Source organism: Halichoeres trimaculatus, unplaced genomic scaffold (genome assembly GCF_033239565.1).
Source record: "Halichoeres trimaculatus isolate MK-OKI-2021-1 unplaced genomic scaffold, fHalTri1.1 fHalTri1_scaffold_2, whole genome shotgun sequence".
Lineage (NCBI taxonomy): Eukaryota > Metazoa > Chordata > Actinopteri > Labriformes > Labridae > Halichoeres > Halichoeres trimaculatus.
The window spans coordinates 32,902,487-32,918,923 of record NW_027437180.1 but is presented as its reverse complement, the minus strand read 5'-3'; the positions used below and the strand labels follow the sequence as shown (position 1 = coordinate 32,918,923).

The 16,437-nt window shown below is 39.5% G+C and overlaps 1 protein-coding gene across 3 annotated transcripts in view; it reads right to left on the bottom strand.

The window, feature by feature from the left end:
- Positions 1 to 16,437, bottom strand: part of LOC141801736 (microtubule-associated serine/threonine-protein kinase 1-like) — a 99,114-nt gene that overhangs the window by 40,813 nt on the left and 41,864 nt on the right. For all 3 annotated transcript variants that reach the window (XM_074684962.1, XM_074684971.1, XM_074684979.1), the window contains 3 exons: positions 5,943 to 6,031; positions 3,681 to 3,756; positions 3,091 to 3,163 (listed from right to left, as the gene is read on the bottom strand). In XM_074684962.1, the coding sequence (XP_074541063.1) occupies positions 3,091 to 3,163; positions 3,681 to 3,756; positions 5,943 to 6,031 (238 nt within the window). The remainder of the gene's footprint in view (positions 1 to 3,090; positions 3,164 to 3,680; positions 3,757 to 5,942; positions 6,032 to 16,437) is intronic.

Sequence of the window (16,437 nt, the reverse complement as noted above, 5' to 3'; positions counted from 1 at the left end):
AGTCAGAAAACACACGGGGCTTCTGTGAGTTTGTGTATGCAGACTGCAGAGTAATCATTTCAAAGCAGAACGGGGGAATAAAAAGTGGAACACGCAACTTAAGAGGGAATTTACAAGTAAAACGGCACACTGATTTTATGCATGAAGATCTATGCAAATGAATTCTTTTTGTGGGATGCATATTCATGCTGAGGATATGAAACCCACCTCATCAATTAACCAATACAAGAAAAATCAGGAAAGTTATAGAGTTTGTGTCTTGACTTTATGACTTGTGAAGCTAAAATAAATCCTGATTCCAGACTTTGGTGTCAGTTTCTTTTCTCCTGTTTTTCAGGTGAGAAAAGAAAGAGCAGTGTTTGATCCACGCAGGCGTTCACTTGACACGCAGAGGAGACAGAAAACATGAGGGGATTTCTTTGGGAAAGCAGCAAAACCTTCAAAAGCTTCATATTCTACTTCAGGGGAAGTTGTCAGGAGACTGCTGTTACTCTGTGCTGTCCTGTTTGACGGATACAAATCCTGTGTTTCAAGGACACAGAAAGTCAGCTGGATTTTACAGAGAAGAATACGATTTAGAGGAGAAAAGTTGCAGGGCTTCATACTTTCACAGACCCTCCAATCCCAATGCCAAAAAAGTCTTTCAATTATTATTGTTATCTTAATTATTATTATTTTTCTTTATGATTGCCAAACTTATGCCTGTATACATGTGTGTCTATGTGCAGCCTCTTTTTCCGGTCAGTTTCTTCTTCATTGGTGTCATCCCTGGGGAGAGATAGGTATCCACTGACCAACTTTGTCTCTTTTTAAATCTATTTCTTTATTTTATGTGCCCCCTTTTGTCTATGATGTGCTTAATTATTTTATTATCTAGATTTAATTTTTATTTAGTTGCTATATTGTGTGCTAAATGTTGACTTGACTTACTTTTGATGTCCATGTGTGTAGAGCTGGCTAATGCGCACTGTAAGCTAGCTCAGACGTACATTTACCTGTGCAGGAGGGGAGACCGGCTGCATTTGTTTGTGTAGAAGTTACAGAGACTCTTTCTGTGTTATGCAAATAATAAATGCTGACGGAGAGAGAACAAGACCCTGTGTTGGTCATCTTTTGCAAAAAAAAAAAGACACATCGGCAGAGTCACACCAGTTACATTAGCATTAGCTGCACTTAGCTCACACGGTTCATAAAGTGTTGTTCACTGTAGTCGAGCTCGAGCTAAAAAACATGAAAATGATTTTGGTTGGTTTTTGGGAGTTAGGAATTAGGGTATTAGATCATTGTTTTGATTGGTGTGCTGGTTCAAGGTTTAGCCATAGACTGTAAAAAAATGGACGTCATCTTGCTCAGCTAGTGGTGAGGTCTCCTCAAAAACTGCTCCCCCTGGTGGCTGGCTGCAGTATAGGTTAAAAAATCCAACTCTAGCCATTCCAGATGGGCTGTGGTCAAACTTTAAAAAATTAATACTCCTTGTAGAAATGTTTCTCTCATCCAATTGTTGTGGTGGTTTGAAGATATCGTTTGGCTGTCTTGTATCCAAGTCCTCTTTTTCTGAAAAGTTTCGTTTTCATTAGTTATACAAGGTTAAAAACGAGGCTTTACGTAACGTTTAACGATAATTGACAGCTGCTGTTCTCGTGTATTTTTTTCAGGGGGTTGTAAAATATGTCAGGAGGTAGAGTCAAGAAGTGATTAGACCCTTGAAAGAAAAAAAGAAAAAATTATTATTTTTGTCACCCTGCTCCACTCTGATTCTCCCAGAATCCCCCACAGTCTCTACTGCACAGACTCTGGCAGCACGACTGCTACAATGGCTGCACCTGTGACTGGGGTATTTTGGCTTCAAAACTGTACAATGATAAATGGCAGAGCCACACTGTCCATTTAGTTTGATAGTGTGCCTGGGCAACGAAAACTCAAAATGTTAAAAAATCTGTTCTTTTGTTTTAAACAGGATTTTTAACCACACACAATTAATTCACACCCCTCAACAGTAGGTGGCGATACTGCCCTGTAATTTTATTAAACACCTATTATTTTATAGTATAGAAGAAGACCTAGAAGCAAAGCAGAACCAAGGGGCAACCGGTCTGAAAACATCAGGCAACTTAGAAGTGTTAAAAACCGCAGTTCATCCACTGTCCACTTGAGGCTGCTAACAGAAGTACCAGAAACCACATACACACCGAGCCATAAAGATATTTTTTACAGCAGAAAAAAATATGTTTGCAATTTGGTACAAAAAAAATGTCCTTAGTAAGTAGCTATTTTTTCTATCTGCACACATTGTAAGGGGGAGGACTTTTTCTAACTCTGCAATTTAGAAGATATTAAGACAACAAGTTCACCCACTAGAGGCACAACTCAGTTGGTTGACAGGCTGGAGTCCTACAGCTGTTAGTGTGGGGGCTCAATGCCCGCCCCATTTCTAATATGACATGGGTTGGTGATTTGCCTCAAAACTCCATTTCAGAAACAGATGGGTGATGTCATCAAGACAATGTCCATTTATCATACTGTCTATAAGAAAAACGTAAGCATCACAAAGGAGGACAAAAACATCAGCACACCCTTTTCTCAATGAAAAACCTGTAGAGTACTTTCGAAGACGCCAACAAGAGCAGAAGACATCACAAAAAGTGTCTTACTTCCTCATGCTTGAAGAAGGAACAGGCGCCGTCATCTTACGGGTGTCTCTTAAAATGCAGATAATTGAGTATAAAAGGAGATATTTCCCTCTCCAGCATCACCACGTGCTGGTCGTTTTAGTTTATTGTTACAATTGTTTTTTTGTGTTGGCACATATTATGATAGTCTTTACTGCCTCAGGTTATAACGGCATCATCTTTTCTTAACAATGAATTGGAAAGGTTGACAACTTTCCTTGATTTGAGTTGCAGCTAATCATTAAGGGGTGATGGTGGGTCCCAAAGCTAGACAGGTTAAGAATAACTGCACGAGATCACACCACTCAAGCTATCACTTTTGTGAAGAGGAGATGGCGTGACGAGATGTCAAAATGTTGAGGAGTACATCAACATACACACCACTGTAACTCTGAGCGTGTGTGTTTTTGCGTCTCCTTACCGTTGAACTGGGCGTGTTGGTGCCATATCCTGAGGAAGGCAGAGAAGCCAAGGACCATCGACGACCATCAGCCCTGTGGAGAAACAAAAACAAAGTGGAAAAAGGGAGGACATATGTTGCTGTGTTTTCTTTAACACTTTCAGCGGCCGGAATCCAATATCACTTTCTATTTTAGTCTTTTCAAAGAACAATCAATGGTTTAATAAAGGAAATTCACCACCTTCACTTTTTTCTCATCTACCACTTTCACTCCTTGACTTCCTCTCTTCCCTCAGGCTGTCAGCTCTCCCTGAGTCTAACACTTCCTCTGAGTGAGTGAGTGATGAGTGACTTTCAGACAAAATGGCGACACCTCGCCTTATTCATCGTGACCTGCTGACACCCTTCACTTTCACAGACGCCCACAGGGAGCAGCTCAGGACACAGACAGGAGTCATTTCGTTTTTTTTACATGTTGATGTGTGTGCGGGAACATTCCCGAGAAGCATCAGCATGGCGTGCAAAAATCATCCTACTCACAGTTACTCTCAGCACTGCTCTTGCAACACAACATGTGTGACTTAATGTGTGACTTAATGTGCGAAGCAAACCTGCGAGAAGAGGCGAAGGAGAAGTGGGCGGGACCGCTTGGTGAGAAGTTGCGCGGGCTGTCCAGGGGACTGCTTCCTGTAAAATACATGCGAGGAAAATACAACATCTGACAGCACTGAAAGTGAGGCTCATTCAATTCAATCCACTTTCCTTAAAATAGACATGAAGCATTCAAATTATCCATCATAGGTATATGAGGTATATGGAGCCACATTAGTGTCAGAATTCTCAAATGCAAAATTTGTGTGTGTGTAAATGCATCCACAAAAGCATAAACTGATCCACAAATGTGTTAACAGATTTAGAAATGTGTAAATTGATCCAGTTTAAAGTAAAGCTTCTGTGAAATATTTTTAATCTAGACCATCACCCACTACATTAACACATCCTGCCAGACGTGACCTTGTGCTGTGTTTCATCTTATTTTACTACCCAGTTTTCTTAAGGATCAGTGCAAGATCCTTGATTCTGATTGGTCAAAACTTCCCAAAAAAGAGAGTTTATTTTTCTTCTGCTTCTTGACCCTATTAGCATGCTAGTTTAGCAAGCTAAACACCATGAATATTCTCACACTGGATGCTGTACAAAAATTGTTGTGACTGCAGTGGAGCAGGTGAGGGCAACTTAAAGTTACTGGTTGGTACTTAGAAACTTGGTGCTGATGACAGCAGCAGTTTTAAAAGTCCCCAAATCTGTTTTGAGAGGTCTGGCAACAGCAGAGCTCAGAGAAGAAGGTGAGATGAATGAGATGAATAATTCTAGCTCGACCATTATAGGTTGGAAAGCTGGCTGCTGTAGGTTGGAAAGGCCAAATTAGCACAGATGTTGTGATACAGCTTTGAACACAGGGGCCGCCAAAATTGACAGAAACTGAAAATTCTTTGAGACATTTCTTTCTTGATTTCATCCAGATTCATCAACCTTTATAAAACCGTTATAAAATCACAATCTAGAGACACATACTGCTCAGACTATCTAATATTTACTTTGTCTTGGAGAGACAATACCGGCTTGTTAGTCAAATATTTTGAGGAGCAATGAGACAACATGGAGCTATTATTATATCCTTTATTTAACTAGATAAAAGCTTCATTGAGATTTGTAATCTCTTTTTCAAGAGGGACCTGGAATGGCAGCAGACAGTTACACAATAAGAATAACAAATACATTCAGACATCAGCACATTGAAACCAAGCCGTTCTGGAAACACCAATTAAAAATATAGGATATAGGATGCAGCTTATTTCAGCTCAACAAGTAAAACTTTGAGGAATGGTTACCCATTCTGCAGCAGTGTTAAGTGTTTCTAAATTCAGTAAAAATTAATTTCTAAGTTGAAGTTTGTTTTTGTCTTGCCTAATCGTTTTTAACACAAAACGCAATTCTCGATTTAATGTGAATACTAGCGCTGTCAGGCGAATAAAAAATAACCAAATCCTGTAATTAACTCAAGGATTTGTAATTAATTACTGTAATTAATCACATTTTAATCTCAAATCTGCTTCAAGTCCCCAAATAAAGAGTTTGAATTCTAGGACATTACAAAACTGTGGTGCATGACTAATCAAATGAATACATGAAGAAGAGAAGATCTGTAAATCGACATTTTTTTTTCAACTGTCCGTGTTAGCTGACATTGACATGTTGCAACCACTTACTGTGACTGTGGAAGTAAATTATGTTTTTTCAGCAGGGGGTGTCTGGCGGAGCTTGTCAATCAAAATCATGCTCGTAAACTATTGTGGGTGAGAACGGTGCGCTCTTTGGATGAGAGATCAGCATGGATATAAGGAGAAGATATGAGATGACAGAGGCATAGCGAGACGCTGCAAGTCAGAAAAGTTCAGGGCAGCTCACGCTCCAACTGAGGATGTGTTGTGGTAGTTCAGAGACAAAGAGTGGCGCGATCGTCGTGAGAAAAGACGACGGAGATCATGGAGAGGATCAGAGGATGAAGCAGGATTTAAAAAAGTAAATAAAAAAGTAAAAGTTAAAATATGGTCTCAGAAAATATTATCATTTGGGTCTTGAAAGATCGTTCAAGATGCTCTGGAAATGGCTGGCAGCCAATGACTTAATTGCGCCAATACTTTAGAGGCATTAATTTGCAAAACAATTAATTAATGCGTTAAAGTGACAGCCCTAGTAAACATCTTCCAAAAATGTAATATTTTAGAGTAAAAATTATGTGCCTGTAGAATTTTTTAGCTCTGAATTATGATAGATGGGATAAGTTAAATGGTAAATGTAGATATACTAACCTATGTGTCCCGGCAGTGGAGAGTGTGGCCGTGGCAGGGTCGGGGATGTACTGGTCAGGATGAGGCTTTTCCGGTTACTGGTTCTGCAACTGGAGCACATAAAAGAAGAGAAAGAACGTCAATATCTGTCTTCATTATATTTCAGGCTTCATCGATACCAGACGGTTAATGGCCGCCCCACACACACCACCGAGCGACCCTGAGGTTAATGAATATACAGTCTGTGTTTGTCACCTGGAGTAAATGTACGGCCTTCAGCTCATCATGTGCAGCTGTAGGTGGTGTGTGGGTGTGTTTGTGCATTCCCTCGTGAGTACAGTATTTTTCTGTGCATGTGACAGGCCATAATGCAAGACTTTATTGACATCCGCCCGTCCACAGGGGAGAGCGATGGAGCAACAAAGATTTTTAATTTCCTCTAGGTCCAGCCCCACGATGGCTGCTGACACCAAACATAAAAGCAGGAGTGATGAGGTGGCGGAGGGAAGGCGATGCAGACGGAGAGGAAGAAAAGGCCCGGGGAGGACAGGTACGGACGGTGATTGAGAACAGAAATGATTGAACCGTAAAGGCTTCACTCGCTGGAGGTGTCATTGGACAACTTCACACACACAGATGCTGCACACGAGGCTTATTGTCTTATATAACAGCTTGTAAAGTGGGAGGTGGATTTTTCAGGTGTTATTTTCATGTGTGGATTGGGTTTAGCTCACAGGTCTTTCCGTGCTGCGTGCTTCACTTGAGTGCCTGTCAGAGCAAATCTCGCCGAGTAGAACCACATCTGACAAACAATACAAGTTTGCTCCCTGTTGCGTCAGCCGGCGTGCTGCTCGTCATCTTCGCAGGGAGAGTAAATCATAGATGCACGGATAAGAATAAAAATGCACGGTAAGGAAACATACAGCTGTCTTTTTATGTATACGCCTTGATCTATAATCTGTAACCAGGACTCACAGTCCTCCTACAGCCTCCCCATCCTTCTCCCCTTTACATTTCTTTTGAGACATCAAACCCCTGGCAAGATATTATCGGTGGCAATACGCCTCTGTGGGCGCCAGTGGAGGGCGAGCTTGTACTCAACCGCACAGAACAGAGGAGGATCATATTGAAATATTTAAGAGAAATGCATTAGCTAGGAGGGAGGGCTGGAAGTGGCTTTGCATGCTTCTTCACTACAGCACTCAGAACATGAGAACAGAGGAGAGGCAGAAGGTTGAGCTCAGAGAAGATAAAAAAAATCAAAGAGTCTTGAAGTGCACGCAGTAAATTCCTCTGATTTCCTTTGTGTGTTGTGCCGCCATACCTACGCTCTCTGACATGCCTGCAATCCTCTTCCCTTTCTCTCCCTCCTTAACCTGCAGACTCTCAAACCCACATTTTCATTGCTGCTCTTCCTCAATCAAAAGCTGAATCACTTGAGCACTGGCTCGTCGAGCTTCACTCCAGAACATATTCTTAGCTTTTGATTCATGATTCATCACATCCACAGCAGCTACTCTGCCAGAGAATGCTCATATGGCACTGATTCACTTTTTATGTGGAGTCATTTCATGCATCAAACCTTACATTTGCAGAAAATGGATGTGACCTTATGTATCATCTCTGTGGCTTCTCTCTTGCTCATTTTCAGTTGGAATCTTTGTATCCGTCTTTTGATAACTTGTGTTTCTGCTTCATCACTTCTATTTCCTCTCAGTATCCTGCTTCATTCTCGTTCTGCATGCTGAATTATGAATAACTGAAAAGCAGGAAGTCAAGAAACCTTCCTCTCTAACTCCTTTTTCAGGGTGATAGAGTCGACCAAACTATTAAAGGCGGTTCAAAATTAAAGCCCACCAGGGCAAAGCAATCTAATCTTCCCGTAAAACCAGAAGTCTCTTGCAGCCGCGATGTTTTATAACATTGTTATCTGAGATGAATGCTACAAAAAAAAGGGCATCTTGCCCAAAGCACTTGTACTGTAAAAGAAAAAGGTTAAATAGGAGAGCTGCTCTTCAGTCTGTACTCCAGCAGCCAGCCAGTCACATATTTATCACCAGAAAAGGTCACGGCAGAGTTCTGCTGCTTGTGCTCCTGTGAGCCACGAGGAGCATGAATGATGGAGGAAGCTGAGGAGGAAAAAGGCAGAAAGATCGATCTGTGATGAAAATGCTTTCTCAATTGACCTCATTAAGTCTTTTATTAAAGTTTAAAGATATACTTTGAGGAAAATAAAAACACAGCATTTATTTCATACTTTCCTCAGAGTTTACTACACTGAGAAAAACTGGGTTTCTTTGTTCCCACTGGAGTCTTTAATTCAGGATTTATGACTCTATTATTTAGACCAGGGGAGAAAACCCAGCTTTAATTACAGATTACCTGTTTTATTTGTATTTTTTATTTTTATAAAGCTATAATATTTTATTCCATTTACATTAAAGATACATCTGTGTGCCTGCATGCTGTCATGGTTTGGATTCAACAAACTCAGAGGAGGAGCCACCTGCAGACTGACTAAGGGATTTATAAATAGAAACACAAAGTTTCTCAGGAAACAAGAGGTTACGAGACCTGACGTGAAAAGACACAACAAACACACAACACCAGCACAAAGGGTAATGAGAACAAGACACAGGTGAAACTCAAGCATGCAACAAAACAGGCGGGAAATACACACAGGAGGTAAAACTAAACTAGACACACCTGGAGGGCAAGGAAACAGTAAAGACTCAACACAGAAACACATTCCCCAAAAAGAAGACAAGAATACAAGATATTGATCAGAACGAGGAAGGATGATGACAAACAGAATACACAGGGAAACACATGACACATGTATGTTCACACACAATCCTGTTCAGAAACAGCCTGATGATATGTAATGAGGTAAAAGGATTGTGTGTTTTGCTTTGAAAAAAACAAACAAAACAGCAAATTTAAGCAGCACTTGTGAAGTGTTAAAGGATGCACTCACAGAAGTAAGTGAGCGTCAACAGAGCAGCTAGCGATTAGTTTAGTTTACAGTCTGATTTATAGCAGGTGGGTTAAAGGTATTTTAGAGTTTTATGAGACACCTGCAGAGATCCCACAGCAGCAGAATCAATGAGAGTCTCCCCATTAAGAGGGATACAGTGAGCAATTACACACAGACGCACAGCTCTGTGTAACTTCATTCATAATTTAAATTTACAGACATGCTGACAGGATCAGGCTGAGAATCAAATGTTATTAAACATAATGTGCTTTCTACACATCCAGCTTCAGTCACTCCTTAAAAGAGTGAATACTCTGGAGAGAAACAAAGGTCCTCTGTATGACTTGGAGGTAAAGGGAAGAGTTGTTCGGTCTGAACTGCAGCACTAGTTGATTTCACTTAAAGATGCTATGAGGAGGATCTGTTTTGACTGCACTCCCTCACCACCTTCTGGCCTGGAGTCTGCACACAGTCGTTATTACTTTTAGTGAGATGTGTGTTGTTTAAGAATTAAATGAAGATCTGATTTAAACAAGTTTTCTTTATTGAAGATAACTTATCAGTAGAGTTACATAGCGCTATGGTTTAAAACGTTACATCAAGCAAACGTTGTAGCAGCCTGCTATATGTCAGCCTGGTGCTCTGTCATATCTGTAGGCTAATGTGACAAAAAGTGAACATTGTCAGTTTTTAAGTAGTTCAATAGCCGTTAATATTAAACCCATCTGGCAGTCTGGTGCTCTAAGACATGTTTGTAATGTGAAATAGCCTGAGCTAAAGGCTAATTAGCCTTTAGCTCGGGCTGTTTTCTCCTGTTTAGCTTTCTTTTGCTCTTCTGTCCTTTTTCTGTCCGGCAATTAGGCTCCTGTGTCCACCATCACTACAAAATTAATCACAGAAATCGTTTTTAGCAGAGAAGAACACAGATCTCTGTGTTTCATCTTTTCTCAATACTAAATTTCGTCAGCCGGTGTGGTATTGTCATAGAGATCTAGACGTGCCGTAGATCAATCCAGTCCTGGTCGACTCGAGCCGGAAGCTAAAAAGTAGTAATTTAAAATAACCTGTAACCAGCAATATCAGCGCTGATAATCTCAATTTAAAGTGTGGATTACGATCAGGCATATATCTAGATCACTTTCAAACTCCTTACAGCCCCTTTAACTGTCACAAAAATGCTTTAATTTACAAATAACTAAGTGAACTTTTATGATGTATGTGATATGTATCATATACACATATCAGCATCAAGGTTCTGAGGAAGCCCAAAGGGAATCTCCTCCTAAATCCTCCTCCCTCTCAAACCAACTCCATCTACAGGTCTACTTCTCCCGCCTTGTTCACCTGCTGTAAGTCTGTCTTCTCTCTCTTGCTGAGCAGAAGCAGAAGCACAAGCTACAAAACAAGCATTAAAACTGCAGCCAATAAAAAATAGCACATCAAAAGGCATTTAGAAATGCCTCAGTGGGCCAAGGGCATCCGCAGAATGTGAGGAAAACCATCACCAAACAGTGATTTAATCCCAGAGTGATAAAGAAGTATTGATCAGGGCAGCTTAGAGGTGCCGGGCCGACTGAACCCTCTAACGAGGCCTCAAGATTACTTTATATAGATTCTCCACAGATAATACTTAGAGGATTAAACCCCCTATAAAACCATTTCCTCATCTAGCATTTTAGGTATGGAAAGGACTAAATGCAAGTTCAGCTATTTAAGTAGACACGCTCAGCAGGGGGAGACTTATATCAAATATTGCATCCACATAATGTTTCTATAATCTCTTGATGCACTCACAGCCAGGCTTTCCTTAAAAAGGTCTGCTTCTAAACAACACTGGAGATTATTCAAATGGACACCGGATTATCAACTTGATATTTTTATCTGTGCTTTAACTTTTCAGTCTTCTTTTAATTGTTTTTAAACGCTTTCTTCAAAAGTTGTTTCGTTGACCTTTGTCTATGATTTTGGTGAGGCAACAGTCAATCAATCAATCAATCAATCAATCCAGGTAATCAAGTCTGATCCAGGAAAGAGTTGCATGAATACAACAGATTAAAATGACCACACAAAGACAGAATATATATAAAAAAAAAATAATAAAGTGAATAAATAGTGAAAGAGAAATAAAGCCATAGGCAAAAAAATATATATATTGTAGGGTGATTAAAAAGGAGAAAAAGGGTGGGATGACAGAATAAAGAAAAAAGGTGGTGAGTTCTTTTTTGTTGTTGTTATTTACTTTTTTATTTTGTGTGAAGCACTTTAAATTGATTTGTTGCCAAAATGTGCAGCATAAACAAACATGTTTTGCCTCAATGCTACAATCTAAGCCAAAAAGTAAGATAAGATGAAAGAAAAAAAGTATAAAATGAAATATAATAACCAATAAGGGGTTTGAATTTGTCATCAATTAAAATATAGTAAAGGAAAACTTCTGCAAGTCACATCAACTTGTGATCTAAAATAAAAAAAATGTGAAAAAAAGAGGAAAAACACTTTCATCCATCCATCTATTTGCTTAACCGCTTTTCGCCCCTGTCATTGGGCCAGAGGTGTGTGAAAACATGCAGCTACTCATAGAAAGGCACCTGTTCATAAGGGGAATCAAACCTGAAACCTTTCAATTCAACCTACTTTTATTTTTACCTTTAAACAATCCAAAACATTATGAAAACAAAAATCTCCCAGAAGCAGTTCTCGGCTGCTGCCAGGAAACCCACTGTATTGGTCTATTTAGTAAATTAAGATATTAATGAAAATGGAATTAAAGGGAACATACATGTTAAACTAATGATGCACACTTGGGCAAATAAATGACTTTCCGCGTGTGCATGGGTTTTTAGAATTGACTTATACTTGCAGCTCTCTGTAAATACAGAATACAGTGGCTACCCACTGCATTTCATGCTGGTCTACCAAAGAATGTCATTTGCCCTCTCATAGATGCAGTGTTTAGCATTGGTTCCCTCTGTAATTCACACTTACACACAACAACATTCAGTGCACACACACAGTATATATTAAAGACAGCCACAGGTGGGTAAACTTAGTATTTCCTGGCAAGCAAACACAACATGTACAGCATTTCAGAAACTACTGATCAACCCGCGAAACTTCGACATACAATGACTTATTCACATGAAGAGAAGTCTGGTTTCTCTCGTACACATTATCTGTTTGTGTCACTACATTTTTGCTCACTTGTAAATACAGAAACACAAGCACAGAAGTTTAACATGGTTGCGCATTGCATTTCATCCTGGTCTACTAAAGGACACGCGTGCACTTGTGCATACTAAAGACCCCTAAGTTGCCCCAAAATGCCTGTGTGAGCTTTGCTCATTTTAACCACCATAAACTGCTAAAATATTACATTAGTGTCTGAATATTCCTCTTTAAACAGCTAGACAAGATAGGATAATACTAAATGACAAAAATAAACATGACAGTAGGAGGGTGTTCCTGCCCACATACATGTTTCACATTATTATGGGTCCCACACTAAGCATCTGTGTTGCTGTAGGCATAGGCGCCAGTTTATGGCCACCAATTATAGTCTTCGTCACCAGAGTCACTTATGCTAACTTACTCCCCCCATAAAAAATAAACTGCGACCTCCGCCAAGCATATAGTGATTGTTACGCAACACTTAAGTCTTACTTTAATGTTTTACTCCCTTTCATCAGACTGTCTGCTACAATTTGGTGTTAGTTGCTGGTTTGTACGATAATTTATTACCTGACAGTGTTGAAATTATGACAGCCCAGTACATATTTCATATTCCAGATTTTAGTATCCAGAATATTGCCAAGATCTGGATCGTACTTTTACATCCGTCAGAAATTATGGTGACCTTGTTTTGGGTTGTTTTGCAAAGCGATTGGACCATTTATCGTGGAGTTATATACACATACGGTGAAAACAACCTTATCTCACGTTGATAAAGAATCCTTTAAAAAAAAAATGGATCCAGACGGTGATCTGGATCACCTCCAAAATTGAATCAGTTCTTTCTTATCCAGTTTTGAACATTTCCTGAAAATTTCATTAAGATCCGTTTGTTACTTTTTGAGTTAAGCTGTTCACAGAAAAACAAACAGACAAACTCTCCCCAAAACATAACCTTCTTGGCTGAGGCAAAGATGCAAGAAGAAACTGTAGTTCTTCATCTGAAATCTCTCAATTCTTAAATTTCATTGGACTTTAAGTGATAATTAAAGATTCAGGGCTTCCTTTTACGGAACAGTTCACTTCAGCCTGTCTTCTTGTTCCTCGGCTTGATCTGAATCTGTGGCTGCGTAATGAGCTGTCACTGTTTTAAGACAGTGAATGTTAAAGCACAGAGTCTATACGTGGACATTAGGAGTTATGACCCACATGTTGCAGAAACACTTCACTGAGAGAGGATAAGAGAGGTTTAGATGTGCCAGGAGTGGAGGGCAAAATGTGAGTGTGTCTTTAAGCGTGTGTGTAAATGTGACTTTAAATCACTCTGTCACGGTTATGGTCTTGCAGCCCGGGCTCATTTTGCCTCACTCTGGTTCAAAAGAAACGTGTGTGTGTTGGAGAGGGAAAGAGACTGTTAGTATGCTGAAAATAAGCATCTTGAAATCATAAATCTAAAAGCTGAACCTGTTTTTTTGTGATTAGGTACAAACACACAGGTTAGAGCTCAGCAGTCCTGCGCTTTATTATCAAACCAAAATATGAATAGCTTGGTTATTTCTTTTACAAACACTGCGCTTGAATAGAAAACTGGAGCTCTACTGAAAGAGACGCTTTCTTTTTATTATTCAAACCCATTTAGGTGGATCAATAACACATTTCCTCTATTCATAATGAACTGACCGAGCTGAAGAAAGATGAAGAGCGACCAGAAAAAAAGGAGGACGACAAGGGGAATGCACAATGTTACCATGGCAACACCTCTGAAGTCACACTCAAAAGCGAGAGCGACATCTCTGACTGTTTTTCTATTTTCACCAGAGCCCACAGTGAGAAACAGACAACTTGTGTTAGGCAAACACAGTCCTGAAGAATCCGACTGACCGAGCTGCGATCAGGGGGCGGTTCAATCCTAAAACTATGACCTCATCACTGCGACTCAGTGTCTGCTGATACGGCTCATCCACAGATTGTTTGTGTGCGTTCATGTGAGAGTCGGTCTTATAATCCATTATAATCCATTGTGTAATCCATCAGGCAGGCACAATCTGTGTGTGAGTGAGGAGCAGCGGTGAGGTGTGATTTGGTGGGGTCAGCAGTGCATGCTGGAGGGCTGATGACAAAGCTGCAAGTGAGACACTACTTTTATAATATGACAGAGAGAGAAACAAAGTGTGCGTCTGTCTGAATCTGTACAGTGTGCAAAGAAGTGAGTGCATTTCCGTGTGTTTTGTTTGGGGGCTGGTTAGCAGAGCTAACCAGCCCCCGTACTACTACACTACAACTCCAGCTTGCAGCTTACCTACACTGAGCAGTGATATTACTGATACAGTTGACATGTTACGCTGAATAGAGCAGGAAACACGATGAGAGTGGGTTGTACATGCAGGAAAGGTGGATTCAAACCTAAGTCTGCGGCTCAATGGCTAATCTCATGACCAAACCACCAAGCCATATGGGCTCCCCAGCAGACACACACTTAAACCAGCAGTTTTAACAAAAGATCGTGATGTGTTTTCAAAAGTTTCATAGGAACAATAACGCAATGTCACAATAAATGTCTCAAAGGAATCATTGTGAATGCAGTAATTTTACCTAAGCTAAATGAAACACTTCAATAACTTTTAGCTTCTTGTTCAGATTTCTTTCTGTAAGTAACTAGCAAGTTTCCATACCAACTGACCACACACTGACAACAAAATGTGCTTCCAGGATTGTAGACTAACTTTTCTGACACTCGATTGTGGTCAGCTGTCAATGATAAACACACCAGACATCTTTTTCTGTGTGATGGATTGCTGACTCTATGTCCCGCCCTTAAAAGCAATGAGCCAATCACAGTGCATACAGCCATACACTCAGACATTCTCTGCCCAGGAGCCCATTGAAAAGTATTGCAGAAAGTCAGTTTTTATTTGTTTTTATGACGTTTTGGGAGATACAAATTTTAAAAATGGTCAAACAGTGTTCATAGGGTACATGCAACTCTGACACAAGGCCTTTCCTAAGCCACATCTCCCTTTCACTGTAAAGAATGGGTGACACAGAAGCTTCACGCTGGCTTTGCTTTTTCTGTCTTAACCATCTGAAGCATAGTGGTCACTGCAGTGGACAGCTAGTTATAATATCAACAATATCAAAATCATGATTCTTTGTCAAAAAAAAACATTTTTTTTTTTTAATTCAAATTCTTAATTTCAGTCTTTGTTTATAAACTGGATTGGAAGAAAGTTACCACTTTTCTCCAGCAGAGGGTGAAATGTTTTTCTCTGACTCACTTGATGTGCATTTTATGGGAAAATATGGCTCCTGATATAGTCTGTGGACATTATCATCATCATTTAACTTTTCACATGGTCTGGTGTTAAAATAGAAATTAAAAATTGCAAAATAACGTTTATATTGAGGAATCACAATTTAAACTGAATCTGCACCCCAAAAATCGTAAAGAATCGAATCACGAGATTATTGTATCTTCCCTGCCCGACTGCTCACCTTCTGGACACAAAACTAAAAACTCAGTTTACATAGTTTGATTGTTGTTGCATTTTAAACTATGAATAAGTGCAACTTAAAATCATAAATATGGAAGAATCCCAATTTAAAAAAAAACTAGGCACCTTAATAATCGTAACAGAATTAAATTGTGAGAATAGCATATCATCTCAGCCCTATTAGTCCCTATTATAAGTATTTTTCTCCTAAATGTCATAGTTTCTGTGGTGGAACTGCATAACAGCCTGTGGCAAGAGTTTTTCTTTAGGTGTTTTCATTTTTCTTCGGCCATAAAAAGAAAAAAAATCAAATGTTAGATTTATGATAGAAATTACAGAGTTAAAATGTGTAAAAGTATTTTATGATTTTTTAAAAAGCATTAAGAAAATACTATCTCCTTGGACTACCAACAAAAAAAATGTAATGCATTTTTAAATCAAGTTCATACTGTTTATGTTGAATGTTCAGGCACATGTAGTCTACTGGAGTGAACATGTCTGTAACTTCCTAAAAAAAAGAAAACCAATCTTAAAAGAGAACTTTTTTTCATGCCACTAAACAGAATAAACCACTTGAGGAAAAATCTTGACCCAGTCTTTCACCTGTCATGAATCAGCAGGTGATGGAGAAGAAAGTCACTGATTTTCAGTGGAGGTGAGACTGATCTGTAATTGTGCATTAGAAAGGGGCTTTTAATGGCTTCAAATAGATTTGTCACTCAAGCAGAAATCTTTGATCTGGCGTAGGTTTTCAGCTGCATTTGTTCCAAAAAAACAGTTCATAGAGATAATGAAACAGCCGATTACCATGGGTGGGAGCCAACGTGCTTTTTGTTTTTCTATTAACATCAAAGCATGCTGATGCATAATCAGTCAATTT